At 36.4% G+C, this 19,406-nt stretch overlaps 1 protein-coding gene across 4 annotated transcripts in view; it reads right to left on the minus strand.

Moving 5' to 3' along the window:
* Positions 1-19,406, minus strand: part of FIP1L1 (factor interacting with PAPOLA and CPSF1) — a 37,234-nt gene that overhangs the window by 1,902 nt on the left and 15,926 nt on the right. For all 4 annotated transcript variants that reach the window (XM_036382492.2, XM_036382491.2, XM_036382494.2 and 1 more), the window contains 6 exons: positions 16,836-16,929; positions 15,711-15,864; positions 10,534-10,560; positions 9,916-9,970; positions 9,002-9,057; positions 3,534-3,759 (listed from right to left, as the gene is read on the minus strand). In XM_036382492.2, the coding sequence (XP_036238385.1) occupies positions 3,534-3,759; positions 9,002-9,057; positions 9,916-9,970; positions 10,534-10,560; positions 15,711-15,864; positions 16,836-16,929 (612 nt within the window). The remainder of the gene's footprint in view (positions 1-3,533; positions 3,760-9,001; positions 9,058-9,915; positions 9,971-10,533; positions 10,561-15,710; positions 15,865-16,835; positions 16,930-19,406) is intronic.

Here is a 19,406-nt window from a genome sequence, read left to right on the forward strand (position 1 = left end):
AAACAAAACCAAGAAAACTCCAAAGTCCATTGTTAGCCAACACAACTCAAATGGTACATTAGCATAGCTTAAAAAGGCATGATCATTTCATCATTTCTCTAAGAAAATCCTACCCAGCATCATTTAGGAGTGCAACTTCAATACAAATTACCTCAGTGTAATTATTTATACATCACACGAAGTCTGCCCTTACTATAGTTTGGGAGATCCCCACCAAGTCCTAAAGAAAGGCACAATGTAACCAGTCTTTCTAAAGCAGTAAAATCAGTAACAATTTAGATACTGTTGACCTAGACAGACAAGCGTTTCTGTCTCTGCCAACATATACCATGAAAGAAATTATCTTCCTGAGGTCCCCCTGCAGCAGCAGAAGGGATCAGACAGATCACACAGGGAGAACAGCTCAAGCCTACCGAGATTTCACATGTCCTGGAGCAGTGAGAACTGAGATCAACCCCATTTCATCTGCCACAACCTGGATCCTCACTATCCAAGTGAGGATATTACATTAATGATTATTACAGCTATGCATGAAAACTCAGTGAGAAGGGGGAACACCTGAAGCAACAGCACTAGTCTTTTTATGAAAACTTGTATGATTACATCATTAAGCAAATGTCAGAAATTAGTAATTTAAGACACTGTAGAGAAACATTAGCCACTCAATAGAAAATTCTGCTTTTTTGAGGGACATGAAAAATATTCACACATCAAAACCAGGAAAACTACAGCTACAACTACTGAACTCAAAATATGATTTGCCACTGAGTAATACAACTTCATTGACTTTATAACGCATTTATAACCTCATATCTGAGAGTAATCTGATCAAATAGTGAAAAGCACATTTGTGCTCAAATGGCACAAAAACTGAGGTTGGAAGGCATGAGTGGAGGTCATCAGGACCAACCCCCAGCTAAAGCAGGGCCATCAGGACCAGCTGACCAGTACCATGTCCTGACAGCTTCAGGGTATCTCCATGGATGGAGACTCCCCAGCCTCTCTGTGCAACTGCAGCTTCCTCCCGTATCTCATATTGCTTCACAAAACTAATATTTTGATGATCAGTATCTAATTAAAAAGTTAAAATTTGAATGCCTAACACTAACTTCTGATAAGCTTGGCTACTTGTAGACTTACAGCTTGGTTTCAAAGAGATCCAAAGCCCTTAATGGTAACTCACACTCTGCATTTGTTCCGTTACCCAGTTATTTTAAAACACTATAGAAAAGGTTAAAAATATTACTGATACTCCCTTTTAAACCTTATTTTGGCAAACTACTAAAGAACCAGGACAGCTTGTAAGTGTGTCTGATGAAAATAAACAACTTCTCTAAGTAAAGCAAAAAATCAGTTTGCCAAGACAAGAACTTTCAGGAACACTCTAATGCTGCTCAATGCTTTTGACCTTCATTGCACACTGATCGTGGAGTCTTTTTCAGTTTGTTGACCACCAGAACACCAAATCCTGTAAAGCTGCAATCCAGCCAGGCAGACCCTCATCTCCTCTTCTGAATGAGATTATTAAGTTCCAGGACTTTAGAAACACAGTTGCTGGGGTTTGTTTTTCTGTTTTGTTTTTTTTTTTATTTTTCAAATTGCTGAGGAAGAACCACAATACAGTAACAGATCAATCAAATTCCAATGTCTACATTTTTAGTGGTAACTAATTGACTTGAAACTACCAAAATAAAAACAAAACAAAAAAAACCCCAAACAAACAAAGTCCCAACCTTTGCAGAAGGGAAACAGTCCAAAAATAATGGCATCTTCTCAAGGGGGCAGAGTGAGATGCATTGAGAAAATGCACACTTTTCTCTGAGGATAGCAGGGTAAAAGCAGAACAGACTATAAAGACAGCTGAAAGTTCATTTTTAAACCACATTTTGGTTATAATAGAACAAAAATAATCCTATTTTCCGATAATTTTAAGAAATGTTGTAACAAAACCACACACTATTCATCTGGAAAATAACTGCTAAAAGTGTTATTTTCTGAGTATTTTTCTGCTAAAAGCCGTAATTTCTGAGCAGTAAAATGATAAACCTGATGCTTACTACAAACTCCACCAAAATACCACTTGATCAAAGTTTAAACAAAGGGAAAATAAATAAAAGCTATAAATCTGTGCAGTCTTTAAAATAGCTCATGTTCTCTTCCTCACAGTTCCATTCATTTTATTTTCATAAGTGCACAGAATTGAAAATAAACCTTCTTAAGAAATATTATATCTGCATGTTCTTTCTTAAGCCTCTCACACCTCTTCTGTGATTCCCAAACCAAGTAACTTATCCCAGTTAAGGGCCTCCCATTTTCCTATACAGCCATGTGGCAACAGCTTTGCTACAGATGGTGGATAATTTAGTCACATAAAAAAGTCGAGGCCTGCTCTTCCCCCTCCTTTACAGATAACTCTGGCAGCAGCACAGAGATTTCTTGAGGCCTGGAAGCTATTAAGGTTCATTTCAAGCACCCTTGAATGACCAGGGCTCTTTCTGGCCTTCAATCAAGCTGTCTGAGAAACAGATGTTTAGATAGGTCTTCAGCCCTAAGAAACTGACCCTGGAACGAAGCACATGCCCACAGGAGAGGACATCACCACACCAGCATACATGGAAAATCCCCCAGCCTGCATCCAGTTTGGGTCTTCAGCTGACAATCATCATGCAAAAATGTCATCTCAACCACAGAAATGTTGACTCTCAGTGCTCTCCCTTTGGCTTAAAACCATTAGTAAAAACAATCTGCCTAATAGCTAACATATAGATTCTGCAAATTTTAAACATAACAATGAACACTGAGAAAAAAGCGTCAGATATTTACCCCAAAAAGCTTAGCAGATAACAAGCAGAGGAAATTTAGAAAAAAAATCTGGCTAACCAATAGACCTCTGTTCTATGGAGCCATAATGAACTCAACATTAAATGCTTTGTGCTTGAGCACATGAACCACAGAACAGTTGCAGCTTTTTTTAAAAAAGCAATTAGCTGAATAAATTTATCTGACATGATTTTCATCATCTAAATCAAAATTAAATTTCTTAACCTTGAAATAAAAGTTTTAAATAGGAGAGGAGAGATTATTATCCAGCCATTTTTAACAACCATATTAATAATTTTAGCAGCTATTTATTATCATTAATTAAAGTCAAATGTTGCAATACATTGCTCTTAGTACCAAACTGGCAACTAAAATTAATTTACTATTTCTATATATTTTTCTGTAGATTTTTTCTAAACCTACTGATGTCAAAAAGACATGAATATTTCAGATATTCTCAAGACTTAAATCACCTTTAACCTGTAAAGCACTAGGACCAGCTTGGATGTATACTGTCCTTTCTTCCTGCTTCTGTTTTACATGTGGAAATTTAGAATTATAGTTTCCAAGAGAAAAGGCGAAGGTGAAGAAGCCACACCACCCAGCTCTTTGGAACATGCAGCAGAACACTAAAGCTGAATGTTGAAGTACCCTGTTTAACGGAGACAAGGCTTTTGAGCAGAGTTCCAGCACGTTTAGGACACTGCACTGACCTGTTGAACGCACTTGAAGACGGACTGTGATCTCGGTCCCTTTCCCTGTCTCTGGTACGGTCCCGATCTCTGTCTCGGTCCCGGTCCCGGTCGCGGTCCCGATCTCGGGATCTCTCTCTCTCACGTTCCCTATCCTTCTCTCTTCGTGCATAGTAATCCCACTGTTTGCTGGTGTCCAGAAGACTAGACCACGAGGGTGCAGAACCTGCAGGGTGTGGAAAGGTGACTAAAGAAAGAGATGTAGTTATTAGAAAGATTAAAATCAAATATCATATGGAAACTAATGCATGAAAACACATTTGTCAATTTTCTCCAATTACATTTTTGAATCTTCCCCTTTCACTTAATGCTAAGCAAACACTGCATTTTTTCCATGATTATTACAAAAGCTTCTGGCACTCATTTAAGTACTTCTTATGAGGATGTACAAAACCATACCCCAAAGACTGTCTAAACACTTTTGGGGTAAAAAAAAATTGTGCAAATACTTGCTCAAACAATCTGATTCTATGTGGTCAAATGGCTTTATTTTTGGGGAACAACAAAACAAAAACAATTGGAAAACAAAACTGCCTTTGAAACTCAAGTGCTCTGAAAATATAGTTCAGAAAAAGGACACTTCCAGCCTTGTAGTTAAATGCTATTATTTTTATCTCTTGTACTTTAAAATCATTGTATTTAAAATACAATGTTAGCTATGAAGTTGTCACTCAGTAATTTATATTCTATACTATGCTTTGTCATACTTTTCTGATTATGGATGTAAAAGGAGCTTAAGAAATAAATTCACTCTGCGGAGAGGAAATAATGCTCCCACTTGTGCTCTGTAAGATAACATTTATGAATACTCAGCACAAACACTAATACCACTAAAATGTAACAGTTTAAGAAAATCAAGCATAGTCTTAATCTAGAAGTGACATGTTAAGATGTTAAGAAGGAAGTCTTAACACTGTCTCCCAACCTTTTTTAGATAGCTAGCAATGGGGAGAAGGAATGCTTCTCCACTGCTTTTTGCCAACTTCAGTGTAATACAGAACTGCTGTATTTAATGCCCCAATTGTTCTGTCCTGCCCTCCCTCGCCAGAAGTCCCGTGAACGCATCCTGTAAAGGAAAAAACAAGGGCTGAGTATTTAGCTGGAAACAGCACTCTCTAGCGGACTTACAGTACTGAGGACTTCTCCCTTTCTGCTTATCTGCCTTGCTAGCTTTCCTAACTTTCAATAAATCGTTTGTTTTGAGCTCCACTTCATCATCTATAACACGAGAACAATATTTACTTGACTTCATGGTGTCACAAAGAGATTAACAGTACAATTAACATAAATATCTACTGAACAATGTAAAGTGTGTTACTGGTGCTGTGCTTAATACTGTTGGGTTATAAAACCAGTGGCTTCTGCTGACAGCTAAGTTCAGACTGCCTTGCCTGTAACGTCTGGGTATGCCTGCCCCAGAAAGCTTTGGCAGAAGCTTAAGAGAGCAGTTTGCCAAGCGTCCAGAGGAGGAATACAAAAGACCTTTAGAGCAGGCAGCGGAGCACGAAAAAACCAATTCATTGTTAAAATACATTTGCAATTACAAGTATTACAATTCCTTAAAAAAACATTTATACAAGGTTTTGCCTCTAATAAAATGCTTGACACTGTTTAACTTCAGGTCTACAAGCAAAATGAAGGGTTAACAGATAAAAATGTCCTAATACAATATTATGCTGCTCATTATGCTGCCAAGACCTGAAATTCGTCGAAGGAAAGCAGCCAGAAATAGCAAAAAAACCAGCTGGACTTAAAAGACTGCTAATTTCCTTGACTTGCCACTATGTCAACAACACACGTATGGTATGAGACACTGGCTGTCAGTGTATTCTGATCTAAAGTTTAAACTTACACTTAACTTTAAATGTATACTACAAACCAATTATTAATGGTAGTACAAACTTTTACAATAAATTTTGGGATACTCCATCACATCTTGAATAACTCTCATCAGACAGAAGTATTTCTCCCCAGTAACATGAGATAAAACAGTAATTTGACACACTACACATTTTTATATCTAGATTTTCACCAGGAATTATTCACAACACACAAGAAGCTTACTTTCTAGTATGAACTGGTGTTCTGCTTTTACTACATTGAATGAAATAATTTGTCACTTCTGTTACTTCTACCTGGATTATTCCAATAATTTGTACAAGAAGGAAGACACTTCAAAAACTCTGATTTTAACTCTGATTTTATTTTTAAAACAGAAGAGAGCTTTGAATAATTACTAGTTTTCGAGACATGAGCCCAGTTTTGGAGATACTTCAAAAACTTAAAGCTTCACAGCATAAAGCAAACTATTTAATACTTCTTGCTTGTGCCTCAAAAAATACTGACTCTTAAATTGTTTCTGTAATGCTAAATGTCTTGCAAGTTCCTAAGATTTAAAAAACATTTAGAGCACAGACCAGAGAACTACTTGAGGAAAAAGTATACAAGCATATGATGGAAAGCACTTCAGTGGCTGATCAAAGGCAGCTCAAGCAAAGCCAAAGATATGATGGCAGACGTAGCACTGAGTTGTGAAAGGATTTAAGTGCAAGTGGACTAAACCACATTGATGTGGTGGAAGAGCACAAAAACAAAACAGACATTCTTGAAGTTAAGTATTACTTTACTATGTAACCTTCCTAAAGGGTCTGCAATGGGAAATCCAACTGACAGCAAGACATCAAATACATCAAAGCATGAGCTGAGGAATTTGGATAGGCAGAAGAAGGGCTAGTACCCTAATCAAGACTGCTACTTTTTGCAATGTGTTCCATTTGCACATCTTCCCCTGCAATTTTGACAAAGCTAGGAAATACACAGACTGTCAAAGAAGACAATAGGTTGGAGATTCAGTGCTATCATCCAAAGCAACTATTAAATAAATATACCTAGTGATTGTAAATTGCAGTGATGTGTGCACCCAGCTGCGCTGTGGAGCTCTCAGTGTCCCCAGGTTCTGATTCACAGACAGCACTGCTAAACACTGACCAGTGATCACACTGCACAACAGGGACTGCGACAGTATGATGCTGACTAGGAAAACATTTTTCACTAAGAGATGAGCAACAGTGATAAAATGCCACTGAGTCTCTACAGATTCAAAGATCCCTATGACACAGACAGCTTTGAGACAGATAATTGCTTTATGCAGCAAATATGAAAGCTTTTGCTGCAACAGGGATACAAGATACACTGGAAGCACACTGGGAAGATAGGAGTGGACTGTGCTCCTTGGTCTCCATAATCATATAAAGGAAAACAATATTTTAATCCTGCTGATGAAGTTAAAATTCAATGTTGGCAAGATCAAGATAACAGTCATCCTTTAGGACTGGTGCTGCAACAACACAAGCATGTCATCATCTCTAAAGGTCAACATTAAACTTGGAAATATTCTTATGTCCCTGACAATATTTGACAGAATAGAAAATTCTAACAAAAGAGACACCAAAGTGAAAAACACTCTACACTGGAGACTATGTAATAGATGCCACATACATACATTAGTATGTGTTAGTAAGACTGCTTTCCTTATGATACTCTGTATGGCTTCAGTTGTACATCTCAGGTTTTACCTTTTTGCTAAAACACAAATTACTGCTAAAAAAGAAGTCTGTGTAAAAGCCGATGTTTATGAGTTCTTTTCCAAGAATTCTTGAAAACACAACAAGCTTCCAATGCATGAAAGCAAACATTTGGTAACTGATGAGGATCCTTACAATGACAAAAGTACTGCTTGTTACTCCACGAACTGCTACAACTTCAAGAAATTGAGAGCCATTACAAAATGTCACTTTGTATATCCATGCTTAAAACTTCAGAACATTTGGGAAAGAGATTTGCTGAATATTTGATCTGTGCTGAACATCACAGATCTCAGAAACAGACAAAACTTCCCCTACAATTTCTCCTCTCACCAGCTGGGGTTCAAAGGAACTAGGAGCAAGGCAACAGAATTTAGATGAAAGAAAAGGCACCAGGCTTGGGGCAGGATGGCAGATGTACTGAAGGCAGAGGCAGTGACTGTCAACATGCAAGGTCCTGCATTAGGGTGAGGGCAGTCCTCAATGTCGGTACAAACTGGCGATGAACTGATTTAAAGCAATCCTGCAGAGAAGGGCCTGGGGATACTGGTGGGCAAAAATTAAACACGAGCCAGCAGTGTGAGTTTGCAGCCTGGGAAGCCACTTGTATCCTGGCTGCATCAAAAGGAGGAGTGGCCAGCAGGTTGGTGGGAGGTGGTTCTTTGCGTGCCCTCATGAGATTCCACCTGGAGTATTGCATCCAGCTCTTGGGACCCCAGTACAACAAAGATACATTATAGCAGGTCCAGAGGAGGGCCATGAAAAATTATCAGAGAGCTGGAACATCTCTCCTGTGTTGTTCAGGTTGTTCATCCTGGAGGAGAAAAGGCTCTAGGCACACCTTATTGTGGCTTTTCAATACTGCAAAGGGACTTGTAAGAAATAAAGATGGAGAGAGACCTTTTGCCAGGGCCTGTAGTGACAGGACAAGGGGCTAAGGTTTTACTCTGAGAAATGGAAGGTTTAGATTGGACATAAGAGAGAAATTCTTTATGATGATGGTGGTGGGGCATGGGTTGCCCAGAGAAGTTGGGAATGCCCAACCATCAGAAGTGTTCAAGGCCAGGTTGGACAAGACTTTGAGCAAACTCATCTTGTGAAAGGTATTCTTGCCCATGGCAGGGAGGCTTGAGATAGATAATCTTTGATGATTCCTTCTAACCCAAATAATTTCATAATTCTATCTACTTTATCTTCTTATTTTCTCCTTTGGGTCAAGAAGCTAGGTAACAGTTCTAAACTCAGCATACATTCTGTGGATGCCCATTTGGTGGCACATGATGAAGCATTTATTCTAGTTCACTCTTATTTCACTTTTATGGAAAAAAACATGAAGTCAAGTTTTCCAGCATCAGATTTTTCTTCCCCCATAACAGTAATTAAAAAAAAAAAAAAAAGACTTTATAATAGTATAGCTGGAGGTTATAGTGTGTTGGATAAATGGTTTTTCAAAGGAGATGTACATCATCAGGATTTCTGAATGATTGCTCTTAGTAGTTAAAATTCTGATGATATGTCAACAGTACTTGTTCTCCTGTTTTAAAGCCTTGAAAAATTCTCCCTTGAAGTCCATATTATGGTATATAATGCTTCAAAATCACAGTTCTGCAAAAGCAGCAGGAAAAGATATCCAGTATATAAATTAATAAGCAAAACAACAGTATTTACCAATAGTACTTAAATTTGCAACAGCATGTATCTATTTACAATGGTCAGCAATGAGCTTTCATAATGAAATAGTGATAGGACCTGTTTAGTCTTCTAGCTAAAATCCTCATAAGTGTATCAAACAATTTGGTATCACACTGGTCAAAATTTCCAAAGCCAGCAAGCTTGCTTACTTACCACTGCCATATGAAAATGCACGAACAGGACGACCATCATAGCCAGAAGAATGCCCACTGTGGAATGCACGTGCAAAACCAGTTTCAGCATGTTAAAGATACATGTTAAAACTCAGCTTTAGCAACAAAGCTATCTCCTTCAATAAACAGCTACATACGTATAATACATATAGTATATACAATATATACAATCAGAAGCATCACTCATCCACAGCAACTGTCAGTACAAAGTAATAAATTTACTTAAATGCACATATGATGTATTAAGTTAGGATTTTTTTCTCAATTAAATCATACAAAGCTTTTCTCAGAGATTTTCCATCATCCTCCCATATCATGTATTTTAACAGAATTTTCAACTTCAAAGGAACAGATATGTTCATATAAATGCATATAAATATGATATTGAAAAATTCCTAGACTAACAGGTTAGGCCTGTTACAACGGAACACTTAGAACAGAATATAAATACAAATTTGGATTCTGTGGAACTCTGGCATTTCTTATAGTTTATGAAGGCCTGAATCTGTGCTCAAATTTTTGTGTACATCTATAAAAAAGGATATGATAACTGAAAAGTATACAGATTACATAAACAAGCCTTCAGACTACTAAAGAATACTTTATTTATCATTCCCTTAGATCTTGGCATTGATTTACTATCAAAACTGTAACTAATTTGGCATTTCGATACTGTGTCATAACTAAACTAATAAGTGGCCAAGTAACCTACTCAGAATATGCTGAGAGGTGAGAACAGTAACATTTCTGAAAAATTACTGTAAAAATCAGAAGCTGTCTCCCCTTTCCCAGATGTAAATCCATAAAACAATGGGCAATGCAAGAGTATTATTCATTTATTTCAGTTACAGAATACTGATAGATTGCTTAGTAAGGTTTCAAAGAGATAATCACCTGTCTATTGTGGGTATGAGGGAAGGTGGAGGACCGCCAGGTGGTGGTGGAAAACCTGTAACAATAAATTGGATAAGGAGGGGAAAAAGTAAAAATCTATCACCCATAAACACATAAAAGAACTAGGCTAAGCATACCATGGCAAACAAATCCCAGAGAGAACAATAAAAAATTGTTTCCATGTAAATGGGTTTTATTTTGTAAGACTAAGAACTACTTTTCAGCTTGACAAAGGCAAAATATGAAACATATATTATCAGTGCTTCAAATTAAAACTTTATCATTCTTAAAAATATGGTGATATAAAAGCATGGGCAAATTCCAACAACACTTAATAAACAACAATCCAAACTATTTACTGCATAGCTAAGAAAAAATATTTTAAAGAAAAGAAGGAAATATACATCTAGAAAACTGGCTGATTGGGTCCACTAGTCAACAGTATTTTCATACAATTTCTCTTCTGCCCAGCATCAAAATAACTGAGTCTAAATATGCACATATAGTTTAGTATGCATAACCCTTTATCTGTAAAGTTGAACGAAGTTGGTAAGTTGCACATCAGTTAAGTTTTCATCTCTTAACCAAACGTGGAAAAAAAAATCTAAGCAAATTTACCTGGTGGTGGCACTGTTATTGGTATACCTAAAAAGACAACAAATATCAGTTATAGTAATAGTTTCTTATCTGTAGATCTGAAACCAGACTGAGCTTTCACTGCGTACATGATTAAGAAGAATGACAACATATTTTCTGTGTCCTCGGGTCAAGATGTCACATTAATACTGATAAAATTTTATACAAGCCTTGTGAAATCTAGCTTTTGATTTAAATTCCTATTCTTTAAGATCTTATTTATTTAGAGGCAAAAACAGTGTAGAGTGACTCTGGGCCTCAAGGTTAGAATTAAATTAATAATTCTAAAATGCTTAATATACAGAAGGAAAGCAACATCCCATAGACTACATTTGCTTTATTTTACATTCCATGGAAGGAAATGCAATTGGCCTCTGACCTTCAATAGCTTGGCACAGGAAACAGTAGGTCCACTGAACAAATTCAGGCAGCAGTAAGCAATACAGATGTCTGAGTCAATGCTATGACACTGCAGTTCATCATTCATTTGCTACGTGGAGGGAAAAAGATTGGGTTTTTTCTCTATTTTCTTGTAGCTATCTGAGAAAGGAGTAGCCTTTAACAGAAACATGTGCAAGAATTACTCTAACCTGATTTTCAGATCTAGCTAAGCTGTTATGAATCTAACTAGAAGCTGAGAAAATTGTTCCCAACTAAATTAGCTGACCTAACAAAATTAACTGCATCAACATATAAACCTACCTTACTGATTATGAAAGGAATTATTACAAGGTAAAAATAATTTGTACACTTCAAAGGTTCTTATCTTCCCATGCTTTGCAAAGAACTAGCCTTACCTGAACTAAACACATTACACTGCTATATAATAAACTGTGCTAAAACAATACTGGCAGAAAATAGACTACTTCACCAGGTATAAAGCACTTTCAGTTATCAACAATTCTGCTTCCATTAAAAAGTATGTATGTATGTTCAATCTGCCTGCTCATGGCAAAACTTTGGGGAGGGAGAGAACAGAAAACTCTGGCAAGTGCTTTCATCAGTACTGACATAACTGCATAAACATTCACACAGAACTGTACTGGCCACATGACAAAATTTACATATATCTCATTAGTTCAACATTAAAATTAAAAGATTATTGTATGGCAGCAGCATTTTACTAAATCTATGTATTTATAATGTCTAGAAATGCCAACTGCACCCAGACTGACTTGACAGAAGGACAGAATGAAGGAATATGCAAGCAGAGGAACAGAGATCAATATCAAAGTTCACTAATTGTTGGCAATTTCTCTGACATTAATTCCTAACAGCATTAATCCTATAGGATTAAACACATGGTGAAATATAACTGAGGTTTCTGTCCAATCTGGAGGATTTAAAATCAGATCTCTTAGCCAAAATGCAAATCAGTGAACTCCATCAGCCAAATTTCTGAACTGCATGAGCCATTTTCTCGTCACCAACACGCAAGCTTTCCAATGTGCACTACAGTTGTTAAGAACACTGGGTACCACACCCAATGAAAATTCCTGAAAGAAAATCAAGATTAAGAACTCAAACTGTTGTACAGCAAAAGTGTTTACTATTAATCTTTTTTGGTTAATTGTTCTAATTAATAGATCCTTCATGAGCCTAAAACATAGGAAAAATATGATAAATAATGTTAAGCATGTATATATTACATAATATATAATAATATATAATTGCTATAATATAGCAATGTTAGGAACATAAGCTAGAAAAATACCAGAAATTCTCTCAAAGTGATTTACTAGCTCCACCTTATACTACAAAAGATTTCAACTGCTGCCCTAAAACCAGTATATTGTTAGCACTGCAAATAGCACTCAGCACTCTCCAGAAAACTGCCTGGAAATCCATCAGCTAACTCCTCTTTAATACAGAAAATTTTCCTTTTTGTAAACAATTAATACATTTCTCATTTACAAGAATGTTATCTTGGGCAGAATTAAAAGTAAAAATATCACCACAAGACTAAAAGCCAAATGAAAAATTTCACTTAGCAACCATTCAAACAAAATTAAGACAGACTGAATACAACTAATATCTAGAGACCAATTGTCCAAATAATTTTAATGAATTGGTTAATGGAGGTTATTACACAAAAAAGCCCATAAGCATACTTTCCCACAAAAACCTTTAAGAACTTTTAAAGAGTCATGATTAATGCTTATATAATTTTAAAACAGAAGCTAATTTACTTGGTGGTATCAAAAAGGATAAAAGATTCTACGTGCCAAATTGACAAAAAATCTAAAAAATATCTAAATAAATGTTTTTCTTCACTAATACACAAATACAACACAAAACAAGACAAAAAATCATAAGCTTCAGTTAATGGAAAAGAAATAATTTCTTAACTCTTCACTCCTTTGCCTTCTAAGTGTATGAAAATATACTTTAGTGTCACCAGCCAATTATTACTTCTGAGAAAAGACACTGAAATATTTTGTCATTTCTTGCAATGAAGAGACTACATTGTACCAATGCAAGAACGTGGCTTAGTATCAACTTTGTCATGTCCCTACAACCTCATTTGTGCTGCCATAAACCTAAATACTCAGACTTGTGTGCCAAAAGCAACTCAAATGTCATTGGTGCACTATTTTACCTACCATGCTCAAAACTGCCTTCAGCACATTGTACTAGCTCAGGGCTGGTAAGTATTTACAGAAAATCAAGTGTGTTTTACTAAAGGAAAACAAGTGCTCTGCTTGGGGAGCAAGGAATCAAACATGAACAACACAGCCAGAGTTTAACAACATACTGTAAATTAGCTGAACTGTGTACTAGCCCTCAAAATGTAATATATCTCAACTTAGTTCTCTTGCCATAGGCTAAATTAGGTCAAATTCTCTGTATCAAAAGATTAGAAGTACACACTTAGGATGCCAAGCCTGAGCGGTCACACCAAAGCCTGGCATACATTGCAAAGTTATGCAACAGAAGTTCAGTATTTCAGAGAAATTTCTTTTTTCCTAAATCACAAATGCATGTCACATTTTTAACTACAGACAAACCAAAGCACATGAACAAACTTTTAAAGCCTTGGTAACAAGCATACATATTTTGCTTTAGATGAAAATTACACCAACATAGCAATAAACCTAGCAAACAGAAACTAGCACATATTTTGCCACAGCCAGTCATCTCCTAGGACTGTTTGAGAATTTTCTACATTTGGTGCTCTAAATTGTTCCAGCACTTGCTCCTCAAAAAAGATTTGAATCACAAGAGTGAATGAATACAGAACAAGAGACATAACTTCAAAGCAAGATCCTTTTTCAAAGGTGCTTTTGTAGGATGTTTTATATTTGGAATACGTAAATTTTCTGGCAAGTAGTCCCAGTTTAATATTGGGTAAGTGTAGTTTTTTTACTCCTACTCCAGTGAACCAAGGAGGGATGGTAGAACCTATTTTTGGAACAGCTTTGATGATAAAGAGCTGGCAACAGCACAATTAAAACACAGGCCTGAGGAAACTAAATCCACAGCTCTTAATCATTATTTTCGAATCTACTTGAAGTACTGAAGGATGTTCCAGAAGACCTTCTGAACAAGCCTGTGTCATAAACCTGCCCGTAAACCATGAGACTAAAGCCAAACCTGCTGGCTTGATCTGCAACACATGTGGATTTCCTTCACCTTTAAAATCTCAACAGGTGAGAGGTTTCATAAGAACAGTCCAGTACCTGTATGTGACACCCCTGCACCAAGTGCATCTGGGGTGTCTGTGAGGGGGCTTCTCATGTTTTTGATAATATACAACTTAGAACACCTTTTCTGAATCCAATTACAATTAAAAGAATTACTTTCTAAAAAGTTGCAATGCATTACATATATTGTTTTATCATAAAGGTTTAAATGAAGCTTAAAACCACAGCAAGTATTATTGTCACATCCATCCCTTTCTGTCCTTCCCCCTCTACAGTAAGGAAACAAAATCACCAGAGCATTACCATAATCTCACTTCAGAGACTCTATTTTTTATATTTATTTTAAAAAAGAAAAAAAAGGGCAGAGAATTATTTCATTTTTAAATCTCTTCTCAGTTTTCTATGTGCTGTCATTTTTGTGTATGACCATCATGGAGGAAAGCCAGAGCTTGCCAGGCAGAATGAGTTAAGTTTTAAAATTAGGAGGGGCAACTGAAGAAGCAACTTCTCTGAGGATTTAAACCCTATAAAAGCTCATACTAGTTGCACTCAAATAATGTGACTTCTTTGCTTCTACATAAGAATATTAACAGAGAAACTTTTAAAGTATTTCCTCTGCAAGCAGAATAGCAAAGAAACTGCTCCACATGATTTTCAGAGCAAGCCAAGCCAAAGAATTCAAGGACCAGGAGAAAATAAGGAAAGCGGCTCCACCTTAAATCAGTCTCTTCTGTAGACAAATGCTTCACTTTCCTACTCAAATACACCACAAAGATTCTCCATCTATTTTAATTTCTCACTGACAGTTCTTAGTTTCTTGCCAAATCCTTTTGAACTTACTGTCTTAAAATGAGAAGTACAGGCCACTGTACCACTTGTGCAAATGCCCAGTAAATTTCGATATATGCCAAATTTCAATCAATGTTCAGTAAATATCAGTAAATTTCAAAACAGATTAACAATGGGATGAGTTCTCAAAGAGCTTTGATTCACAGACACAGAATGCTGGAAAAAACCATCAGGGACTAATAAGACTTCTAACTGGAAGAAGGGATATGGAGAAAATGCAATATTATCAGACCTGTGGGAATTCACACATGCTGTGAGAGAAAAGGGTAATTAGAACTTCTCTTGCTGCCTTGACCTTAGACATCAGAGAATCCAACTTGTGACACAAATTCATGGTATGCCATACTTCTAGTTCTAAAGTTTGTAGAATAATGTGTTAACATGTACCTCTCAATGGCATTAACAGTTACTGAATTACAGAAAACAACTTCTCACTTCAAACATTTTCAAGAACACAAGAACCAGCAGTTAGTCTTTAAGTAATTATTTACTACTTGGGATTATGCTTACTGAGAAAGTAAAAACAAAAATTTCTGGGTTTGCCTTGCAGATACATTTAAAAAAAGAGCAGAACATGAAATTCTGAAATTCTGCACAATGCACCTCAAGAATTTGATGTTAACAAATCTCTCATTATCCACATCCTATATAGTGCAGGATATTTACCTGGTGGGGGAATCAGAGGTGGAGCAGTACTGACAGTTGGAGGGGGTGGGAGGAAAGGAGGTGGTGGAAGGTGAGTAGGTGGAGCTCCTGGAGGGAAAAATGGAGGTGGCTTGGTAAAACTGTCTACTTCAGGATTAGAGCGTTCTGAAAGAACCTGTAAAATATCAAACTCTAGTTACAATTGCTTTGTGAAAAGAGTACAAGACAGGTTTCCTCTCCTTCAGCTACTAAAATAGGAAAGTATCACTTCACATCTAAAGACCCATATTCAGATGGTGTAAGTTCTACCTGCACACACCTATGTTCAGTGTCACTTATTTGCCAAGTACCTTTAAAGGTCTAAGAGCACCTTAAATTTGTATAACGGAAAATGTTTAAAAATCAATCTGAAAAGCATGAAAACAACCCAAGATCATAAATTACTTAAATATTCTGAGATCAGATGAAAAACACATGGTAATGTTTTCAATATCACTACAATCCTTTACTATTTTCACCGTTTAACCTCAACCTAAGTTTGCATGGAAATGCAACTGGAGCACCAAGCAACCCTGATCCTTCTCTTTAATTCTTCAGAAGTGTATTCTATCTGTATAGATTTAGTTGCTTTCTGAGGATAATAAAAGTCTAGACTAAAACCATAAAGACTAATCTTGCAATTTTTGGTAAAGTACAACAATATAATTAAAAACAAGCTACTACCAACTATTTATTCCTTCACACCTTATTTTTAAAAGACTGCATTTCTCAAACTGCATACAAGGAGGCTTTCACTTCCAGCATTAGTGTCTGACAGGAATAGGGGGACAAATGGGGAGTTCAAATATTTATCTTTTCACTCCATAAACAAAACACAATCCCATGCAGATCTAGCAGAGCCAATGCTGTCTCCTGGATTGTAAGTCTGCAATATCACTCATTTCAGTAAGAGGTATACCAAAACATTTTTGAAATTTATCAATTACTTCATCTTAATATATTTCGCTAACTGACAAAACTTTATTTCTGGACTTAAAATTACTTATGTGTTACTCATTCATATACAATGATGCTTTAGTCAGAAGCTATGGGGAAAGCAAAAATGTCTTTTAGTCAAAAATAGAATGCAAAACTGCAATGTAAAACCTGTATGTTGCTGTTCTCATTAGCACGCCGTCGTCCTTCCACCCTGCTGATAGTGATGCTCTGTCCAATCACATCTATTGTGCCAGATATCCGCCTGCAACACAGGACAAACAGAATCAGAAAAGGGGGAAGAAAAAGAAAAGGTGAGAGAAAAAAGCCTTATGGACTTCTCTCATTCTAAATGGCAAAAGTTCTTCTTTCTTCTGTAGAAAACACAAAAGACTATTTCTGAAGAACATCAGAGGTGATGCATTTGCTGAACTGTGCAAGAGTACAGAACTAAACAATGCAGCAAAAAAGACTTTGATAAGCAAAGACAAAAGCTGACTCTACAGCAGTCTCCTTCCTCCCCATAAAAGACAGTACTTCTGCTTTGCTGTTACAAAAAAAACCCCAAACAAAGATCACAAAACTTCAGTAAGAAAAGAATAAATCAAGCAGAACTTTCTCTAAAATGTAATGTAAACCAGCTATAAACTATTAATTAGAAGTAATTTCTAAATTGCATGAAACCATAATGAAGGATTCCATGGAAGATCAAACAAAGATAAGGCAGAAGAAAAAACATTAGCATAAAACAAAACCACTAAAATTCAAAGTATAATCAATCTCTCAAAATCTTCAGTAAATTAACCTTAGAGGAATACACTGACACAAATTAAGTACTCCAGGTATCAGACCAGAAAATATGACAAAATATGACATTCATATTTATGAATGTCACCTAGTAAAACTAAAGCCTGATGTTTGTGACAACAGAAGTCACTATTTTGAAGAGAGGAATAATCTAAAGTATAGTGACCATTTCTGTTTGCAGCCCTAAAATGCCAGAAGCCAAGGTTTATAGAAATTGTATAACTTTTATGCAGATAAACAAAATAACTTTTATGCAGATAAAATCTGTCAGCAAAAGAGTTATAAAAACCAGGTTGGACTAAGGCCTTGAGCAACCTGGTCTAGGGGGAGATGTCCCTGCACATGGCAGGGGAGGTTGGGCTAAGTGATCCTTTAGGTCCACTCCAACCCCTTAACATTCTATGATTCTACCTGCTCTGCAGGCCACTGTTGACTTCTAAAAGAGGTTAAAAAGTAGGATTCACCTGGGTCAACTTTGTTAGAAAATGAGCAATAAAACGACAGTGCTCATGGTTAAGAGAAACAAAGGTACAAAATCTGTGTCTCAGATGTAAGAGACACAGATTTTCACTTGTGGTTTCACCTATAAGGGAAACCAGTGTAGATAAAACTGATAATTTTTACCAAAAGCATGATATAGAACAGTAAAAGACTGGAAAAAACCTTCCTGAAATTTCCACAGAAAACAAATCCATAGAAAGAAAAAAATATTTCTAGTTTCAGGAGTTCTTGTCTTTTTTGCATCTAGTGTACTACTAACCACACAAATACAAGTATTAGGGAGAACAACTGTAAATTGGAATTATAGGCTCAGAGTTCTGCCAGACTGATAACTTGGACTCCAATTGCTGCAATGCAACTGAAAAAGACACAGCAGACACTAGAGCATGGAGTAACAGATCTCTCAGAGATTATCTGAAGTTTCATAGCAGACTGCATACTGAGGATGATACAAATGCCCGTCCTCTGAGCTTTTTAGTATCTGGGTTTAGAGCTTCCTCCTAGATGTTAAAGTAACCTTATTAAGCACAACAATTTAGAGTTTAAAAAAAAAACAAACAAAACCAGTGCGATGGTACAAGAGTCCGAGAACATACCTTCAATTAAAGAGTGTATACTACACAGCAATATATTCTATATAACCATAACAGAAGTGTCAGAAACTCTCTGGACTTCTAATACCCCATGCTAGAAGTTAAGATTGTTCCAATAATCAACATCTGCTTTTCTAAACTTCCCCAGTGGTCTTGCATGACCTTCCAGCACTGCTACACTGGATTATTATTTTGCTTTAAGTAACTGAATTGAGAACATAGGTATTATAAAACAGTTGTTAAAACCTATGTTCTCACCATCTTAGTCTTCACTAACAGTGCAAAACACTAACAGTGTTTTGAGAGTTCTAAGACTCTTGTTCTCTTCCATCACTGGTATCCTCTCTTAATTATCTAAACCATATCCTAGAAAACTCATTTTACCTAGCTTTAGTCCTTGTGTATAACAAATGACACTCCTACAGCACAAAGTCCCTGCCTGGCTCACACCATTGATTTACAGGGCTTCCACTTGGGAGTGATGTACACAGCAGAATTAAGACTCTTCCTCTCTTGTCCTGTTTGCACACTGCCAGCATCTCTTAGAATCAGCACTGAAAACACACACAATGTCACCAATGCAAGAGTATGGGGCATTAAAGCAATATATGCCCAAACATATTACAATAATGTTAATTCTGGTTTGGGAAGCAGCCCAAACACACCACTGCAATATCAAATGAAGCAAACCCAGACTACCAATTAGTTGGTTCCTAGGCATCAATTTTCCTGAAATAAACAGTTTAACTTAATTTTTTTTAGATTCTGAAGCATATACCTGTGTTCAGTCAATCTCAATGAGATTATACTTTATATTTATTATTTAAAAAATGCTGTATAG

This window comes from Molothrus ater, chromosome 4, assembly GCF_012460135.2.
Source record: "Molothrus ater isolate BHLD 08-10-18 breed brown headed cowbird chromosome 4, BPBGC_Mater_1.1, whole genome shotgun sequence".
NCBI lineage: Eukaryota > Metazoa > Chordata > Aves > Passeriformes > Icteridae > Molothrus > Molothrus ater.